At 36.7% G+C, this 21,102-nt stretch overlaps 1 protein-coding gene across 1 annotated transcript in view; it reads left to right on the forward strand.

The window, feature by feature from the left end:
* Positions 1–21,102, forward strand: part of shot (dystonin-like protein short stop) — a 695,338-nt gene that overhangs the window by 473,737 nt on the left and 200,499 nt on the right. The window contains exon 28 of the mRNA XM_067150176.2: positions 20,966–21,090. Coding sequence (XP_067006277.2) covers positions 20,966–21,090 — 125 coding nt within the window. The remainder of the gene's footprint in view (positions 1–20,965; positions 21,091–21,102) is intronic.

Consider the following 21,102-nt stretch of genomic DNA (forward strand, 5'->3'; position numbering starts at 1 on the left):
ACACCTGCAATGTACAGTTCAGGAAACACAAACTTTAACCAATTCAGTGAAGTATGTGTAGATATGTTTACTATAATAGTAGCAAAGGGTTGGTGATGTAATTATTTTTCAAAATGATTGACAATCATGGCACTGCATTGTATGAAATTTTAATTTGATCCATTCAAACTTGGGAGGTTGCTACTGGTTGATTTTTGATTATGTGCACTTTTTGTGCTCCTTTTAGTTCAGTATTAAACAACAGCAATAGTAATGTAAGAGGGAAGTGGTGGTGATGATTGTTTTAAGGGGAAGAATAACTGGACCAAACCCCTGTCTAGCTTAGACTATAAAGGTGTGCCCGTTTTGCCTTAAATGAAGGAAGGAATGAAGGAAGTTCAAGAATTTGGAAACAAGATTTCCACTTCTGGACAGGCACATAGCCCTGAGGTTCACTCAGCCTACACCAAAACTGAGCACTAGCTTAATTCTGCAGGGTAAAGGCCGCTGAGCATAGGGATAACCATTCTATCCCACATAGTGCCAAGATTACGGATAATGAAAATCTTTACCTTCTACTCAAGGGGCCTTCATGGCCTGTATGGAGATGACTTTTGCTTTTGATAATAATAATATTATTATTAATAATAATGTTAATAATATTAATAATAATAATAATGTTAATAATAATAATAATAATAATAATAATAATAATAATAATAATAATAATAATGTTGCATGGCTCTGTTGATCACCAAGCTGAGTGAACCTCATTCCAGCTCTCAGTCTACGATTAAAATACTTGTATGAGACAGGAATTTGACCCTGGATCCTCTGGGGAAAAAAGGCAGACATACTACACTGGTAAAATTTGGCAAATTTCTCCCTAGTGCACACAACCTATGCTGCTATAGGGTTAAAAATGTTATCACCATTGGATTATTTCAAGCATATATGCTACCGAGCAAAGGTAGTTATATGTGTGGCACCATTGGTTTAGATATTTTTATTGTGCCACAGTTCATAATAATAATTATCGGTGCCAGTTGTCTTCATCATATTATCAGTCACAATTTACTTACATTTCTTTCTGGGGAATAATCCACTTTTGTTGTTGTTGTTGCATGGCAGCCATCCGGATCATATTATCAATCACATTGCCTTTTTACATCGTATTTCCTCCAGACTCTCAATATATCATATTCCTGTGAATTTTGTTGTGCATCGGAGTACAGCTTATAAAGAACATCATTTCAGACTCAGAAAAGGCATCACACACTATCAAACTTTGCAGTCAACTAATTTGTTGTCAACAAAATATGTAATTATCCTAAATCCTTACTTACTGTTTGCAAGCATTTTCTCTTGACAACATTTAGGTTGTCTACATCTCAGTTTCAGGCATTCTGTTTTACTGTTCTAAATGACGACAAAACTGGAACTCTGCTGTGTGATCTTTTGCCGAGTTTTCACGGCTTTTGTCATGTAAACACCAAATATATCGGTAGAAATATTTTACATGCTGGCATTGTGCGACATGGCATTCTGAATGTACTTTTTATTGTCTTTCAACAATTTTTCTACCTCTACTAGTTTTGAAATGAAAATGAAAATCCACAGCCTGTTTCCAGTCATTCGATCGGGTCAGAAATGGAATGAATCAAGCCCCATCTAGCGGCGAGGATGGGAATTGTGCCGGCTGCTGAAGCCTGTCGCACTCCTCTGGGGCAATGATTAATGAATGACAGATGAAATATTGGAGAGTGTTGCTGGAATGAATTATGACATGGAAAACCAGAATACCCGGAGAAAAACCTGTTCCGCCTCTGCTTTGTCTAGCACAAATCTCATATGGAGTTACTGGGATTTGAACCATAGAACCCAGCGGTGAGTGGCTGGCACGCTGCTACTTGAGCCACGGAGTCTCACTAGTTTTGAAACATATGTCAAAAAGGAATGGTTAAGAAGCAGTACTAAGAACAATTCAAGAACGAGGTGAAATTGTAGAAATACATAGTTGCTTTGTAGGACCAATATACTGCTATAACTGAACAATGGAGATATTCTACATCATTCATGTCTAGGCACTGGATGTGCTGCCCATCTTGTTAAAATAATTCAGTTTGTTACTCCTGAAGAACATTCATAATTTTAGAGGGAACATTCATGATTTTAGAGGGTCTTATATGTGTGTAGTAATTTTTCTGAGTATACAGAACCTGAAGGAATATTACTAAAAACTATTGGGTTGTAAGAAAACTAATGCACTAGGGTCTTGGTTAGTATCAAGGAATAATATTTTAACAGATAAAAATCCAAACCCCATGGCTCTACAGCCCTTGAAGGGCCTTAGCCTACCAAGCGACCGCTGCTCAGCCCGAAGGCCTGCAGATTACGAGGTGTCGTGTGGTCAGCACGACGAATCCTCTCGGCCGTTATTCTTGGCTTTCTAGACCGTGGCTGCTATCTCACCGTCAGATAGCTCCTCAATTCTAATCACGTAGGCTGAGTGGACCTCGAACCAGCCCTCAGGTCCAGGTAAAAATCCCTGACCTGGCCGGGAATCGAACCCGGGGCCTCCGGGTAATAGGCAGGTACGCTACCCCTACACCACGGGGCTGGCTTTTAACAGATAAAGCAAAATATATAAACAGCTTAAACTAGAACTGTTTGTAGTTTAGATACAGATACATAAATCAGGATTACTGAAAGAGAACTTTTTGGATGCAATCTAAATTAAATTAAGAATAGATATTGGAAATAAAAAAAAACTCTAATTTGTTTCAGAAACTTAACATTGTTTACAAACAAATACAAAAATGGAAATGAAATGTGAAGATTTATGTAATGTGCCTTGAGGCATTCTCTGAATGTTCATAAAGAACAAGGCTAGTCTTTCAGTAACAGAAGTATCACATCCTGTGATATTTGTAATGAAACACAAGAGGTAGTATGGGAATGTGATACAGGAGAGTTCTATAGTGACTGGCTTCTCACCAAGCCAATTTTGGTTCGAATCCTGGTCAGTGCTTGTGGAATTGTTGAAATAAGGCATGTCCTTGTGCTTTCATTCCCTGTGAAACTGGAGGTCCTGCAACTGCGATCATAGTATCAACAACCTCGTCAAACTACAACCTTCCGTACAAGAGGTCATACTGATATTTAGTCCTTCAATCCTTGAATAAATCACCATCACTCTCATTGGATTAGAAGACCATAATATTCCACAATAATTTTTTTCAACATTGCTTGATATTGAATGAGAAGTACACAAACAAGAAAAACAAAAAAAAAACAAATGATGGATGAATAATTTTCTGTAATTTTTTGGTATTAAACAAAGAGAATGTTGGAGGGGCTTATAAGAGCTAAGATTATAGCTCAAATATTATTGGCACATGTAAGTATTGCTTTCGTAGATCACCCTCGGTATCCCCCACTCATCCCAAGGAAAATCAGAGACATTGCAATGAGTCGGTACAGGGACCACCGATGATTGCGAATACGTGAAGCAGTAGACCTGTATTTTTGTCTTATCAATTCTAAATTGTTCACTGTATACTTCTGGGGGATAGATTATCTTTAGTTTATAAGAAGGTGCATTAAGATATTCAGTCCTTCAATCCTTGAATAAATCACTATCACTGTCATTGGATTAGAAGACCATAATATTCCACAATAATTTTTTTCAACATACCTGTGTAATATGATAACGTGGTACGTTTGAACTCTAGCCCTGCTGTTTATTTTAAAAATTGTGACTGTAAAGATAACAATAGTGATGAAGCAGAGTTTTAAGAATGAGTAGTAACCACATCAGTGTGTGTCCAGAGTACTAGGAAGGAGGGGGGGAAGGTCATGTTGAACCAGCTCTACCCACACAGTGAGTGTAGCCCATCCCATCACCAGCTCAGTAAGGCTCTCAGTCTCTTCAGTGTGATAGTGCCCAGTGTTGCATTTGACATCGTGCTTGTGACTTACTGTGAGTGATCATACTGCTATTAAGTTTTTACTCTTTGATTTTTCAACTCTTATAGTATTAATCCATGTGCTCAGTAAGAAAGTCTGCTATTATTTATCTGTCAGGAACTTGTTCTTTTTGACAGTGATATTGGTGAAATAGGTGGACTTAATAGAGAATATTTATATACAATTACAGAATAGTGGCAGGTGATAAGATCCTTACTTTGGTGGACCATATGAGAAATGCGCAAATTTTCATGACATAATGTACTGTAAACAATTATTTGCATATATACAAATTTTAGGCTCTTTCTCACTGAAGGAAGAGAATTTAATTGCAGTAGTGAATAGTTTTGTAAGAAAACACTACCTATAAATTTGGACATGTGACAGCTTCACGATTTACTTTCTTTCTTCATTAGGTATTTACATACCACTTCCAAGACCAAATTAAACTGTAATTTAAATACTGTAGGAAATAAAAGCCAGTTTAGTCTGCATACCTATTAGAAGTAAAGAAACAAACCAAACAAAAACCACCCTTTTTTAATGACTAATTGTCTTCCCCTCCTTTTGAAATCACATTTATGAATGTATTTCTAAATTGTGGAAGAATATGTTAATTTCTTTTTCTTTTTACTAATTAATTGTTCTATATTTACGTCATATGGTTATACATTGTAAAGCGGAGGATCGTTTTTTGCCTCTGTGTGGTCTTCAGGATGTTTAGTTTTGAGATCATTACACAAAATAATATTCCATACCAGAAAGGGAATTAATTACATTTGACTTTCAATTATTTATATGATGACAAGGATGGAGTTGCATTAGAACAGTCACAGTTAGTCCTGGGTAATCAAGAGCTAACTGCATTATTAAACCTAAAAGTTGTAATAGCTAGAATATCTATTTTATTATTAGTTACATTATGGATAACATTTGATTGCTGATGCATGTTAATTTATCAAACTTTGAAAGTTGTGGGATATTGAATTTGGGGAAGGAAAGAAACTTCAGAAGCGATTTGAACACCTGGAAAGTAGTTCAATAAGCCTTAGAAAACAAATGAGGAAATTAAAAATCTCATTCGAGGCCATCACAGGAGACTTTTTACTGTTTCCTTTCTGCCACTCCAGGTGAATGCAGGGATGGTACATATCATATAGGTCATGGTTACTTCTGTCTCATTCCTATCTTCATTTTAATACAGATTCAGACACCAGGATGCACAGGTTATTAGGTGGCATTTTCAGTAAGTACATGGTGCTGTTCCCCAAAATATTGCAAGCACTTTATTTGAACTGCAAATTTCATCCTATGTTCTGCTTCAGGGCAAAAATGAGATTTTGATTCCAAATGGAAGGTCTGCTTCCCATGCAGTATTGATCAAAAGCTGTTATATATATGAGAATTTTGTTTGTAATACAAAATTTTAAAACCTGCTATGCAACAGAAGATTTTTCATCCATTCTTAAAGCTTTTATGTGAACTAGTTTAGAACATGCGTACACCTAGGAGTTGTTACAAAGTATTAACAGAGTTTAAACTTATGCCAGAATTTGTGAATCTTTTCTGAAGAGCCTACCAGAGATGAATGGTAGCTGAAGAATGCGAGCACATCTCCAGAGCTCTTACTCAATTAACAACAGAAAGTGTAATGTTAATTGTTAATCAGTGTAGTAGGTTTAGGACACTGAAGTCCACCGAGCGAGTTGGCCATGTGGTTAGGGGCGTGCAGTTGTGAGCTTGCATTTGGGAGACAGTGGGTTTGAACTCCACTGTTGACAGCCCTGAAAATGGCTTTCCATGGCTTCTGATTTTCACACCAGGCAAATGCTAGAGCTGTACCTTAATTAAGTTCAAGGCCGCTTCCTTTCCACTCTTGGCCCTTTCATACCATCGTCACCATAAGACCTATCTGTTCGGTGCGATGTAAAGCCAATTAAAAACTGAAGTCCTGTGTTTTGTTTCCTGCTGGTTCAGGGATTTTAGGGCATCTGAGGTCAGGGGAGTCTTTCACTATGGTTATCTTAATTATCCTCCTGATCAGTATGGGCAGATGATCACATAGTTTTTGTCTTGTAAGAAAAATTGCAATAACAGTGTTCATTTTCACCACTCATCATGACTATTGAACAATATTTTCATGTCAGCAATGTTCAGCATTGATGGCCTCCTCACTTAAAATCTAAATTTGTCAATATGTCTGTTAACACAGCCCCTGCAGTAAAATCATATGACCGGGCGAATTGGCCGTGCGGTTAGGGCCGTGTAACTGTGAGCTTGCATCCGGGAGATAGTGGGTTCGAACCCCGCTGTCGGCAGCCCTGAAGATGGTTTTCCATGGTTTCCCATTTTCACACCAGGCAAATGTTGGGGCTGTACCTTAATTAAGGCCATGGCCGCTTCCTTCTCACTCCTATACCTTTTCTATCCCATCATCGCCATAAGACCTATCTGTGTCAGTGTGATGTAAAGCCAATTGTATATAAAAAAGAAAAGTATGACCGAGCGAGTGGCTGCGCGATTTGGGTCATGTAGTTGTCAGCTTGTATTCAGGAGATGGTGAAACTGACTTTAAGCCACTGTGAAGGATAGATTTCTTTGATGAGAGGACAACATATTTAAAAAAAGAAACTGAAAACTTACCTATTTAGAAATCTTATTTTGTATTATATATGTGTCTAGGAAATAAAGAACAGTGACTTATCATATAAAACCACATGGATAATATAGTTCACATAGAAAAACATGGTCCAATATTTTGGCCTGCAGCTTTCATCAGTGGAGTATAAAATGATAATGGCCGTTGGCTTAACTATCAATATACTAGCTAAATGTATATGCAGCCACTGCAATACCTGCAAACACCACAACATAAATCTTCTTGACCTCATTCACACCAGGTGCTATCAAACCATGCTTGATGAATGTTCCACAGTTAAGGTCCTCTAACTTTGACCCCTTACTTCCTACCCTCTCGCCTTTAGAAATTCCGAAGTGGGACGTCGCCCGGTGCTCGGGTCCAGGGAAGCATCCGGCCTTAAAATTAGATAACCGCTCCTTTTTTCCATTCTCTTGTGTGTCTGTCCTCCCCACTCCTCTCACCTCACGTTGTCTTCTCTCCAACATTGTCCATTATCATTCTATCTTCCACTGACGAATGAAAATTTTGGACCCATGTTTCTCTTTCACATGTACTGTATCCACACAGTCTTACATGACAAGTTGCTGCTTTCCGTCTGTTTCCTAGACATATATTTTGCTCTTGCTAGCTTTCTTACCCGAGCATTTATTTTGTAGTTAGTTGATGGAGGAGTTGGCCATATGGTTAAGTTCACATTGTTGTGAGCTTGCATTCGGGAGATAAGTTAGTGGATTCAAATCCCGTTTTTGGCAGCCCTGAATATAGTTTTCTGTGGTTTTCCATTTTCACACCAAGTAAATGCTGGAGTTGTACTTTAATCAAGGCCACGGCAACTCCCTTCCCAATCCTAACCTTTTCTCATCCTTGCGTCGTTAGAAAGCTTCAGTGTGTTAGTGTGACATTATACCACCAGCAAAGAAAATTGTAGTTAGATGTGTTCTTTATACCAGTATCTGTAGAATGAAAGGAAGGTGGAGTGAAATGCTCTTCATGGCTTCGTGAGGAGTGAGGAACGTTGAGGTTGAAGTGTACATGCAACCTTATCAATGTCGAGGATCAAATTGATGTTTTTTCCTTGCAAGTCTCTTTTACAATTGAGTACCTCTGTGGAAATTTTTGATAATACTCTGATATTTTTCGGGAGAAAATGAATACTCTTTATGGGTACATCATCATTCGTTAGGTAGATAAATACACAAAGGAAATGCAAAAACGATTGAATAAAACACTAACATTTTACTACATTCCTCTTCTGAAAAAAGAAGTGGGCTATTAGCAGAAAAGCAGATGTAATTTGAGGTTCTATTGAAGTCCATGTGAAGATAAGACTGGATAAACATTGTATGTAACATCCAGCAATCTGCATATGGGTCGTGAGCAGTTGTCAGAGAAAACTCGATCCTTAAAGAATAAGTTCACTGGACAGTATAAGTTCTTCTTCGTGGCGTTTTCCCCCAATTTGCAGGGGTCAGAACTTACATGAATTTGGTCTAGTTTTATGACCGGATGCCCTTTCTTACGCCAACCCTATGTCGAGGAACGTAAGCAGTATTGTGTGTTTCTATGGTTGTGTTGAAGAGAATTTTATTGAGTTGAATACAAACACCCAGTCCCCAGGTTGGAGCAATTAAACATTCACAGAATCGCCAGCCTGACTGAGAATCAAACCTTGGTTCGTCTGAACTGAAGACCAGTATGCTGACCATTCAGCCAACCACTGTGTTTTCCTGTGGATACTGTTGTGGATATTTTCATATTGTTTGATCTTCAGAATAATGTAAATACGGTTAGTTCATTTGATCTTCATGAGTCTTAAGTTATAGACGGTTAATTTCATTCTTAAAGGAGCATCTCATAATTGAAACTGTGCAACCATTAGCTTGGAACCATCTTCAACTGCCCAAGTAATATAGAGTAAGGGAGGAGCATGCAAAATTACTATTCTTCACATACTTAGGTGTGGCTTGCTTCTAGTTGACCTCAAGGTATAATATCCAGATTTGGATTAAAGGGAGGGTGTAACTCTTTGTTGAAGCTTCCTGTTGCTATTAATGTGCTTAGCTTTAATGGCAGTTCAGTGGTTTATTAAGGTTCAAGGAGGAGAAAGGAAGGCTTTAGTTTGAAGGTACAATCATTTATCAATTGTAGCTGACCCCAATGTGTGCTTTGCATCTCACTGTAACATGAATGGACACTATTGTTTTAGTAGAAAGTATTTATAGGAGACGTTTACACTGTTATCGTTTCAACTTGTCTTGCATCATTACTTCATCTTAGCCTCTCTCTGTAGCTAAGAAAATTGACACAGTTTTACTTATAAAAGGTGATGATTTCATTGCTATTTCCAGACACTGCATTGATATGAAGATATTTATGTTCATTACCAACCAACCAACCAACCAACCAACCAACCAACCAACCAACCAACCAACCAACCAACCAACCAACCAACCAACCAACCAACCAACCAACCAACCAACCAACCAACCAACCAACCAACCAACCAACCAACCAACCAACCAACCAACCAACCAACCAACCAACCAACCAACCAACCAACCAACCAACCAACCAACCAACCAACCAACCAACCAACCAACCAACCAACCAACCAACCAACCAACCAACCAACCAACCAACCAACCAACCAACCAACCAACCAACCAACCAACCAACCAACCAACCAACCAACCAACCAACCAACCAACCAACCAACCAACCAACCAACCAACCAACCAACCAACCAACCATTTCCAGGGTTGATGACCAGCTGTGTCCCAAGCCAGAAAAATGAAGACACTACCCAGTAGCAATTAAAGAAGGTAGTTTTTTTTTTTTTTTTTTTTTAACTGATCAGTGTCTTATTATGTTAGTGTTCTTCAATGAATTCAATTATATATGTATGTCAGGTTTTGTCTTAATGACCTAGTAACCTCAGTAGGATAATTTTATTATGCATTCTGATGTCATCTCCCTGGGGCAAAGTCTCTTGATATATATTTTAACTTGTTTTGTAGGCCACTTAACTATGATAAGTTTCAAGTCATCTTGTAATAACCATATTCTACCTTTGAATTTTAATAATTGGTTACAAATACTGATTACATGTGGATAACATTATAAAAACTGCAGTACATTTAATTGTAGACACTGCACATGAAAAATGAGAAACAAGCTTAACTTTTGAATGATTCATCCTTGTTGCCAACCAATACTGAGTTCAATGAAAACATGCTTGTAGGCATCTGTTCTTTTAGGTTTGAGATGGTAATATCACCAATACTAGACTGTTCATTGTTATAATCACTTGAACAAATTTTGACATGTGAAAATTTCAAGAATCAGTTGTTGCTTTATACAAGAAAACTTCAACTATTAAAAGAAAATAAATAAGATGTGATTGATAGACATGATATAGGCTTTTGGGCTTATGACGTGTCAAGAAAATAAGCTGAAATTCTTTGTTTCACAGAGAACCGCATCCAGTGAGCCATCTGGTGTCGAATGAACATACCACTTCCACTTCTATTAAAACGTCTAAATTAAAACCTCATTGTTTGAGAAGCCTTTCTCGTGAACAGTCAAGATTTTCTTCTGAAGAACAGAGCAAGTTCTCTGCAAAACGTAAATAATTTCACCTTATTTTCTTGACATGGCTTATGTAATATAAGTAAGGGCTGTGAAAGCATCCATGGGAACAAGATGTAATTGAGTCTGGCTCCCTGGCTGAATAGTCAGTTTACCAACATTCATTTCAGGGGGCCCCGGTTTCATTTCCTGGCCATGCAGGAGATTTTAAATATGGTTAATTCCTTTGGATCAAGAACTGGGTGTTTGAGTTGAAATAGTCTCTTCACCTACATATATGAATCTATGTCCTTTCTTCCTATCAAGGTTTCAAATGCTCTTCCAATAAGAATTGTCACACCCCTACTACTTCCCCTTCTCTGCTATATATTTCTAGCCACAGCTGCTTTATATTCACATTCTCAGGAGAATGTTAGGTTAACAACAAGCGTTATTTTAAGAAGCGAAACTAGCGTAGTATAATGAAGAACAAGTTGAATGGACAAATGTAAATGGTATCAGTAAAGATGGAGAAATGCTAGGAGAAATGAGTCCTTTCATACTACAGTGTTAATTTTAATTATTGTAGTATTTTACAAGTGTCACATAGTTACCTGAGTGGATCGTTTGGTTAGTTTAAGATCTTTAAGAAGAGAAAAATACATTAAATAATAGCTGCAAATCAGTTGTTTGGTTTTATGTTTAATATTTTGATAATAGTTTTAACATCTTATTAAATTTGCATTTTAATCTAGTCATTGGATTTTGGAATATATTATTTTTGCTGAAGAAGGGAACGATTGATTCTCGAAACATGTACGATGGGACAAATATTGTGAAATAAACATAGTGTTTATTCAATGTAAATTCCTTGATTCTCTCTAATTACGGTATTACTTTTGCAGGTATATAGTGTACTTACAGGCCAAATTATTATCCGAAGTCCATTTCTGTAAGGTAGAAGTTCCTCTTTAAAATTAGGCATGTAGTTCATATATTACCCTTTTTAATTTAGTATCCCAATTTGGGTTGATGATGAAATAATAGTAATAAATTATAGTAAATGAGCTGCCTTATCAGTGCAAAGAGGAAATAATTTTACACTTTCTTCTTAACACTAGAATGATGGGTCATATTTGACCCTTTTATGAATTCAACACTCTGCTGTTGCCATAATTTGTTAGATTTCATTCAGACTGTATGACATTTCATCACTTAGGATTTATTTGCTGTCGTTAAAATTTGGATGTCCCAGCCCTAACAGGTTGGCTAACAGGTTGGCCCCTATAATTCAAATACCCTATAAGGACGGAAGGGTCATTGTTGACCCATATTAGATTTTACAAGAACTTGCATCATATTTCCATAACTTTGCTTCTAATTTGTTTCCTCTGCGTAATGCAGACTGTTAACTTCTTTCCCCACTCCATCTGCTGCCTTTACCTACTTACCCCCTCACCACTCCATCAGCGTTAGTTAAGGTTAGAACAAACTCGCCAACCTGCCATTCGTGGTAAGGAGCTTGTGAAACTTTTATTATAAACAGTTTGTTGTAGTTCGTTTATTGAGCTGTTTGTTGTGGTTGTTTTACGAATGATTCCTCAAATATGGAGCACAGAAGGTGTTTGAGACCGGACAATATAATAGTTTCTCTCCAGGAACTACGTGAAGATGACTCTGGAGATGAGTCAGGTCCAGCAACACATGGAAAACAAAATATTGTTTATGGGTTCATCACAAGTACATAGAGACTCTTCATGGATGGATTTATCCTCAAAAACACACAGACATATATGGAAACAGAGGCTGAAAGGCAGCTACAATGTAAGAACTGGTCTGTGACCATGGATGAATTTGATGCATTTCTAGTAATATGGTATGCTCGTGGAGGCAACTTGTGCGAGAACCCTTTATTTGAAATCACTCTGGTCCAAAAGGTGGGGATTTGAATTGTGTAAGAATGCTATGTCCCGAGATCGTTTTATAGAAATTTTGAGGTCCTTAGGATTTGATATAAGATCCTCAAGGTCAGAGAAACTTAAAGCCAATAAGTTTGCCCTGATATCAGAATTGTGGGAAAGGTTAATTTCAAATTGTCAGATTTGCTATAAACCCGGAGCTTGTATTACAATTGATGAGTAAATGTTCTGCAGCAATACTCGCTGTCACTTTTTGCAATTCATCGCATCTAAGCCTGACAAATATGGGCAGAAATTCTGGATGGCCATGGATAAAGAATCAAAGTACATCTTGAATGTATATCCTTATCTAGGAAGGGATGAACAGCGCCCTGAAAATGTGCGTTTGGGTGATTACGTTGTTGAGAAGTTAATGGCCCCTATCATAAACAAGGGTAGGAATATCACTTGCGACAGATTTTTTTTGCATCACTGCAGCTAGTTGAAAAGGTGAAATCCCAGGAAACCAGTCTTTTTGGCACAATAAATCGGGTAAGATGGGAGGTTCTGCCGGAGGTGAAAACTTAACGAGTAAAGTTCTAAAAAGGAAGAAAACTTTCAAATATTTATCAAGGCTAGGTCTGTACATGTGCTCATTTCACTTCATCCAGACAGAAACAAGAAAGCAGACACCATAACATATTACAACGGAATTAAGTATGGAGTCGATGTTGTGGACCAAATGGCCAGAAAGTGTACAGTCAAGCCAGCTGCACGTAGATGGCCATTGTACTCATTTAGTAATGTTCCCAAATTAGCAGGAATAAATGCTTGGGTGTTGTACAAATAGGTTACAAATATCAAGATCTTATGAAGAAACTTTCTCCTACAACTTGCTGAGGAATTGACTGCAGCAAACACCCAGAGCAGAAATAAAAGGACTGATACTGCAGACGAATGTTAGTGGTGATAGTGATATAAAACCTTGATCTGGCTGAAAACACAGGAAATGCCTGGTGTGCAACAAATGCAAGAAAGACATGAAATGTGGTCATGTGTGTAAGGTATGCAAAAAGGTTGTCTGCAAGAGATGTATTAGAAAAGAGAAAATCAAAATAGTCACCTGTTTAGAATGTCCGTAAGCTTTGAGGTTGATGATGCACTCATTCACAGACATACTGTTTATGAAAATAGAAAACTAATGACACAAGAGACTTTTATTTTGTATGTATATAATATCTGATTGTGACTTTTAGTTGATTTTACATCCATTTGTAACTGAATTTTTGATATGACTGAGAGGTTAGAACATAATATTTAATATAATATACAATCAGGAAGATCATTGATATTTATTTTCACTGTAGAAAATATATCCCTACATCTGTATTCACAAATAATATTTATTTATTTATTTATTTCATGCCTTCATTTGTGGCGAAGTTAGGGCTCACGGCCCTCTCTTACACTTAACCACATATCTAATAAACTTTATAAAACAGAATAATGAAATAATTTAACAAAATATAAATCCTAACCTCATTCATTCTTCCATTCATACTGCCATTCATACAAGCTGGTTATACATTTAATAGGTAATCTCGGCAAGACCGCTTGAAAGAAGCTAAGGAAGTGCAATTCCTAACACTAACTGGAAGGGAATTCCATAGCCTTGCACCAGACACTTGAAAGGAGCGGTTAAATGAAGATGAGCGATGCACAGGAATTGAGAGTGTCGTAGTCGATCGTGTGTTGTGTTCATGAGAGGAGGAGAGTAAATTAAACTTTGAGGATAAATACTGGGGTTTAGATTCATTCAGCAGACGAAATACGAGAGTAGCAACGTGAAGATGTCGTAGTTTATCAATTTTTAACCAGGAGAGAAGTTCATAATAGGGGGAGATATGAGTTGAAAATTTAATTGAAAATATAAACCTAATGCATGAGTTCATTGCCCTCTGTAATTTTAGTGTCTGTTCTATGGTGGCATCTATCATTACAATATCACAATAATTAAGTATGGGAAATATGAGTGTCTGGATAAGTTTAATTTTCAAGCTTAGTGGAAGAAGTGATTGGCGAGTTTTGAGAGGGTGAAGTGACGAGTGAATTTTCCTGCAGATGCTTGTTATGTGCTCACTCCAATCTAGTGTGTCACTTATGATAATTCCAAGATTTTTTACCGACTTCTGAAATGGTATAGCTACACCACAAAGCAAAAGTGAAGGCAATAATTTCTTATTAAGGATATTTAACTGCCTTTGTTGCCCTATTATAATAGCTTGTGTCTTTTTAGGATTAATTAATAAACAATTCTTATTAGAATAGGAGCTAATCAGATTTAAAATGGAATTCATCTGATGAATTCCAAACTCAATATCAATAGCTTTACAGTGATAATATATTTGTAGATCATCTGCATATAAATGATACTTACAGTTACTGAACTGAGAAGATATATCATTGATATATAGAGTAAACAGAAGAGGTCCAAGCACGGATCCCTGTGGGACGCCTGTTTGCTTCGTCTTCCAGTCTGAGGTAGTGCCGTTTATGACAACACGTTGTCGCCGATTGGAAAGGTACGAAGCAAAGAGCTGAATAGCAGAGGGACTCATTAAATCTTTGTAGTTTCGCTAATAATATGTCAATATTTACTGTGTCAAACGCACTACTGAAGTCAAGTAGAATAAGTATAGTCACTTTCCGCTCATCTATAGCTCGTCTAATGTCGTCTGTAATTCTTAGCAGTGCCGTCCCTGTGCTGTGTCCTTTCTTGAAACCAGATTGGAAGGGGTCATGCAGAGAATATTTTTCCAGATATTGTTCAAGTTGGCTATAGATCAATTTTTCTAGAGCTTTAGACAGTGCTGAAAGAATGCATACAGGACGAAAGTCGGATGCTACATTAGCTGGCGACCTTTTTGGAACTGGGACAACTTGTGTATCTTTCCATTTTGTCGGAAAATAACTACGGGAGAGGCATGCATTAAATAGGTCAGTAATAACCGGCAATATTATATCCATAATGTTAGTAATAAAGAAAATAGGGATTTCATCAGCCCCTGTTGCATGAGATTTAATTGAAATCAGTACTCTTCTCACTTCAGACTCTGAAACAGTTCGAAATTCGAAATATGGACGATCAGATGATTGTTGTCGTATTATAGACTTGATGGTGGCCTGCACTATATCGTGTTCAGGAGTAAAAAAATCTGTTGAAAAGTGTCTATTAATATCGTCAACCGGTATATCTGGTTTAGCATGGTTCACAGGAGGCCTTCCAATACCTAATGAACGAAGTTGTCGCCAAGTACTACCAGCGTTTATATTATTGGATAGACGCCGGAAGTAATCGAATTTCTTATTGCGGATAATTTGTTTAATTCGATTTCGCAGTACACGGTATTGTTCAAATGTGTCAGCTGATAAATTTCGTTTGTAACGTCTATATAACAAATCACGCTGAGCCATCAAAGATTTAATGTCAGTTGTCAGCCACGGACAGGGCGGCCGTGTTACTTTCACACAGCGCTTAGGAGCATGCTTATTATAAAGTCCATGAATATGAGAATTAATATTTTCCAGTTTTTCATCTATGTCATTCATTAGAATTATGTCACCCCAAGGACATTTGCATGCATCTTCTTTTAGGTGATTGAAATCTATATTTTTAAAGTCTCTAAAAGTCACGTATTTCGACCTATATTTAGGAACTCTTAGCGAATACGCTAAGTATATAAGGTCATGAGTTGATATTTCAGGAACAGGTATTTGACCGTGTTTAAGAACCTTGTGTGGATTATTGGTTATCATGAGATCAATCAGTGAATCGGAAGAGACGGTGGAAGTATGAACGTGGTTAGTTGGTTCCGAGGGCAATATTGTCATGTCACAGGAGAGAAAAATATTTCGAAAACGTATTGTTTCACTAGTCCGAGTTAACAAATTTGTATTAAAGTCGCCTAGTATAATCACATGTTCATAAGATGGTAAAAGCCTCATTAAATCGTCCTCTAACTCACCAATGCCCCCTGCATTTGAAGGCCTATATACAACCCCAATGAGTACTGTAACAGTGTCTATAATAATTTCAACAAACATAAATTCAGGAACAGGATTTGTAGTAGTGGTAGAAGTTTTTACCACTGTACTCCTGAGATTAAGCTTGCAAAACAATGCCACACCACCTCCACGCCTGCTCATCCTATCAAATCGATGAATACGATACCCTTGTATTTCAACCATACTGGAAGGAATTGAACTACATAGCCAACTCTCACTTACAGCAATTATATGAAATAAACTGTTTTCAAATATAGCTTTCAGTTCATCATGGTGAGCTACAACAGATTGGCTGTTAACATGAGCACACAACAAAGCGCGTGGAAATGCTTTCACTTCCGTTTCTAATATACTACGAACAGATAGATCTGAAGAGAGAATCTGGGAAGAGAGAGGGGTAAGAGGAGTAAAACTAGAAGTCGGTGCCAAAGAGAAAGGAGGGGTGGTGTCTGTGTCCAAGTCTATGCTTGCAATAGAAGTGAATGACATTGTTATACTTAAATCCTCAGGCAGAAATTGAGAATAAACAGATAGCGGCTTACCTCGACATAGCATAAAATATAACTTCCAGCTGATTCACACAAACACACACACTTACTAACCATAACTAACCTAAAACACAGAATTGGCCTAGTATACATTAGCAATAACAAGAACACAATCATAATTATTTTCTAGTGCTAATTTCGCCTGACCGTCTAATCAAAGAATTAAATTCAGCAGGAGTGTTTAAGTGCATCTTCTTTCCATCGGCTGTGAGGACGATAATCGTGCCATTTTGCGTATAGGTGTTACGCATTCCAAATATATCACGTGCCTTGCGGAACATCTCCTTCCTTGTAGCTGTCAGTGATTCAGTAATAAGAACTTTAGTGCCTTTTAGCAGCCGCTTAGCGCGCCACACTCTATCTCGTTGCTGATATTTAAGAAATTTTATGATAATTGGCCTGTTTCCTGAAGTCACCACATCAGCAGTCGATCTCTGTTGTCGCCCTAATCTGTGACATCGATCAATGCACTCAATATTCAGGTCAATCTGCAGTTTATCTCTGATGGTATCCAAGGCCTTGCTGTACACATCTTCATCAGCAGTCTCCTTAACACCATGCAACAGGAGACAATTGCGTCTGCTGTATTGGGCCGCTTCATCTGACAATGCTTCTTGTATCTCAAGACGGTGTTCAATTTCACTTATACTTCTCTTCAAATCGGATATTTCCGCTGAAATCGATTCTCGAAAGTCACGGAAGTCACTTTCAAGCACACGTAACAACTCTTTGGGATTAGTGGCATTGTTAGTAGTAGCAGTTAGAGCTTCCTCCAGGCGCCCTTGGAATTGAGACATACGTCTTTCAAATTCACTAATCTTCTCATTCACAGCTTTGAGGGTCATGTTTGATGCACTAAAAATGAAATATATATATATTTATAAATCTAGTGGATCCCACTCACGGTAAATATGTGTGATATATTTTGATATTCGGTAGGCGAATTACGGAGCACTTTCACACACGTTTAACTACAGGCGCCATCTTTAGATTTATATAGATAAATAGAATAAAACTTTTATATATCACTCGAGAGCCATTTCAAACCCCCCATCTTTCTAAGTGGTGCGACTCATTCAGTCTTTCTACTGTTAATGGTGGAGAAGATGGTGGCTCAGACGCATCTAATTATGTGCTGAGCAATCAAACACGGTTAAAGACGTGGCCACTCTTGGGGTGAAACATAAAGTCTCCTCCTCCCTTAAGATTTTCAGTGGACAGAAGTAGACCATTTAATTTATAATTGTATACCTGAAAAAGAAAACACACAACAGATTATAAAGAAATAAATTAAACTAGAATAGCATATTTTGTTCTTGGAAGAACATCATCAGATTCTATCAAGTTGAAATTTCAGTGAGGGTTCCACCTTTTCAATACAAAGTGTATATTGTACAGGATAGTGTTTACAACATGTTTTATTCAAGGGACCAGTTTCGACACATTTCTGAAGCGTCATCATCAGCTTAAATTACAAAACTAGCAAAATACATATTAGGTTATGATAACAATGTATAATCATAGTGACACATACAATTTTTTTGACAATAGTTTACATTTAAAAAATTGAGGGTTTTATAAAAATATTTGGCATGTTTTTGTAACGCGTATGCACATGTAAAAGTCTTGTGTGAATGTCGTACATTCAATTGTGGCGATGTATTTTTACAACATGTTAATCGTGTAATAGTCGTCGTTGGATGCGGCACTTTCAAGTGCTAGATTTAGAATGTGATAAAAACTTGGTGTGCACATTAAAATCTTGTTGGACACATAAAACTACTTCTCTGTGTGGTGTCAATTAAGAACAAAATAGCGGTGCTGTGTTGTACTCAGCGTCTTCCAATACTTTTGTTACAGGTACCTAATTAGGTGGTAGGTTGTTTAACTGTAGGCTAAGGTTTCTCAGTCCAACATGGAATTGTGAAGCCTGAAGAACAAAAGAAAAAACCTAGCTTAGATTCAAGGGCTTATTGGGTCAAGGCAAAAGAATGACCTGTGTGCCTTGGCCCATAAAGCCCTTGCACTAACATTTATAGATTTCAAGAAAGCTTACGACTCCATCCACAGACCATCATTATTAAAAATTTTAAGACATTTCGGACTTCACCCAAAGCTAATCAAATTGATTGAACTTACTCTAATACAATTTCTAAAATTAAGTTCAGAGGAGAATTTTCTGAACCATTCTTGGTAACAACTGGTTTAAGACAGTGACGGATTGTCACCTCTCCTTTTTAACTGTGCACTAGAGTACGTTATGAGGGAATGTTACAAGAACAACTCGAAAAATATAAAAATTGGAACCCAGAAGGATAACATACATTTGAACTGTCTAGGATTTGCTGATGATCTAGCTCTTCTGGCCAATGATATTCAACAAAACAACGAATAAAATCTTTACAGAAAATAGCTCATAATATTGGTTTGAAAATTTCATTTGGAAAAACAGAAATTATGCTAACTCAACTTCAACTTGCAAACAAATTTAAGCTGGGAGACCAAGAAATAAAAATTGTAGAAAAATTTAAATATTTCGGTGAAATAACCACATATAACCTGAATGAGAAACCAGCATGGCAAAATAGAATAGATAAACTGGTTACAGCACAGCATGTTACCAAGAATACATATAATAAAAAGTGTCATTCAATAGCAACCAAATTGAAACACTACAAAACAGTCACCCAGCCACAAGTTACATATGTAGATAGAGTGCTCAAGTTAGAAAGGAGAATAGTGAGGACCTGTTTAAATAAAAATTATCAAGTAAACAGAGTCTGGAGACTAGTTTCCAATGAGACAGTTTATAAAGAAATAGAATCTGTGACCTGAAAAAGAAATGAATATCATTCTTAGGCCATCTAATACGGTCACCAGAAAATAGAATCAGTAGAAAACTAATTGAAAAATTATGGAAGAGGAAGAGTAAGAATGTTATTCGATGGATCATAGAACTTAAAGAAGACATGAGAGAGTTGCATATGACAGTAGAAGATTTAAAATACAAAACCAATACACTCAAAATATTGAAAGATAAACACACTAGACTACAGACAAAAATCAACAAGCAGAGAATAGGAAGAGTGATTCCAGAAGCAGAAAGAAAATTATGTTCAGAAAGGATGAAACAGTATTGGGCTGACAAAAAGAAGAAAAACTTCCATAATCCTGACTAAGTAGTCCTGTATTGGCTAAAAAATTAAAATAAATAAATATCTATATGTGTATTTTATAGAATCTGATGTTCTTTCAAGAATGAAGCATGTCATTTAGTTTAATTGTTTCTTTTTCAGGTATAATCTGTTACATTTTTTTTTTTTTTTTTTTCAGGCATTGTCTACATTTTATTTATTGATAAATTAGTTTAGTCCAACTGAAGAACATAACAGTTATAAATTGAGTCAAAACTGAAAGAAATGGGTTCCACTATAATGACAACAAGAAAGTAGACTGTATCAAGACTTCAGTTCAAGTTGGAAATCTACAATATAAATAACATATTTTTGGTTACTAGTACAACATTCATAAGCTAAAATGTATTTGCATTCAGCAGCTATTTTCAAGTGAAATAATCATATGTCAATATGTTATTTAAAAAAAAAAAAAAGCTGTTCCAATTCTACAGTTCAGCTCATCACTTTACAGATCATCGGGAACTAAAGTGGTAAATAGAAAAAGGGAAGTGATGAATCATCTTGACCAATATGATATTATTTATGGCAGAGTTAGGGAAGCAGATTTCTCTTTGTAGGAATTTTTCAGAACAAAATAGCTGACCATCTAGCAATGGAAGGAAGTGTTCTTGATTGTTGAAGGGACTACTTATTTCTGAAACAGAGACAAAATAGAAGACCCTCAATACAATGTTATTCTTATCCATTGTCAGTGAAAAGGTATACACTTCAGAAAGTAAGGAAAATGTCCCTAGGAAGACAGCTGGTTGCAAATTTTATAATCATTGCCTTATTGGTCATATTCAAAATATTCAGAGTCATTCTCTGGACTACATGTAAACTGTGAACTATGACCAAAAATAACTCACACCTGACTAAATTTGAAGAATCTTTGTCATTTTATTGGGATAGCAGAAAGTTACAGAAATAAACCAATGCTTTACCACTGATATAACAACAATAGTGTAACAAAATTTTTGTTTTCTTACATGTTTCTACATAAATAAGTTGAATGAAGGAAAGATTGATTTTATTCTATCTATTCTTTATTTGACATGAGACAATGTATGACTGTAATTAGGTATTTTAAATGTTAACCATTGTATTATTAATTTTTTTCAGTTGCTGGTCTCACAAATGGAGCCTCGTCAATTGAAAACATTCCGAACAGAATTCAATATTTTTGAGTCGACCGATACTGAAACACACGTTTTCTCATCGTCCAGTCAGTATTCATCACAGTCTCAGTAAGTAACATT

Source organism: Anabrus simplex, chromosome 6 (assembly GCF_040414725.1).
Source record: "Anabrus simplex isolate iqAnaSimp1 chromosome 6, ASM4041472v1, whole genome shotgun sequence".
NCBI lineage: Eukaryota > Metazoa > Arthropoda > Insecta > Orthoptera > Tettigoniidae > Anabrus > Anabrus simplex.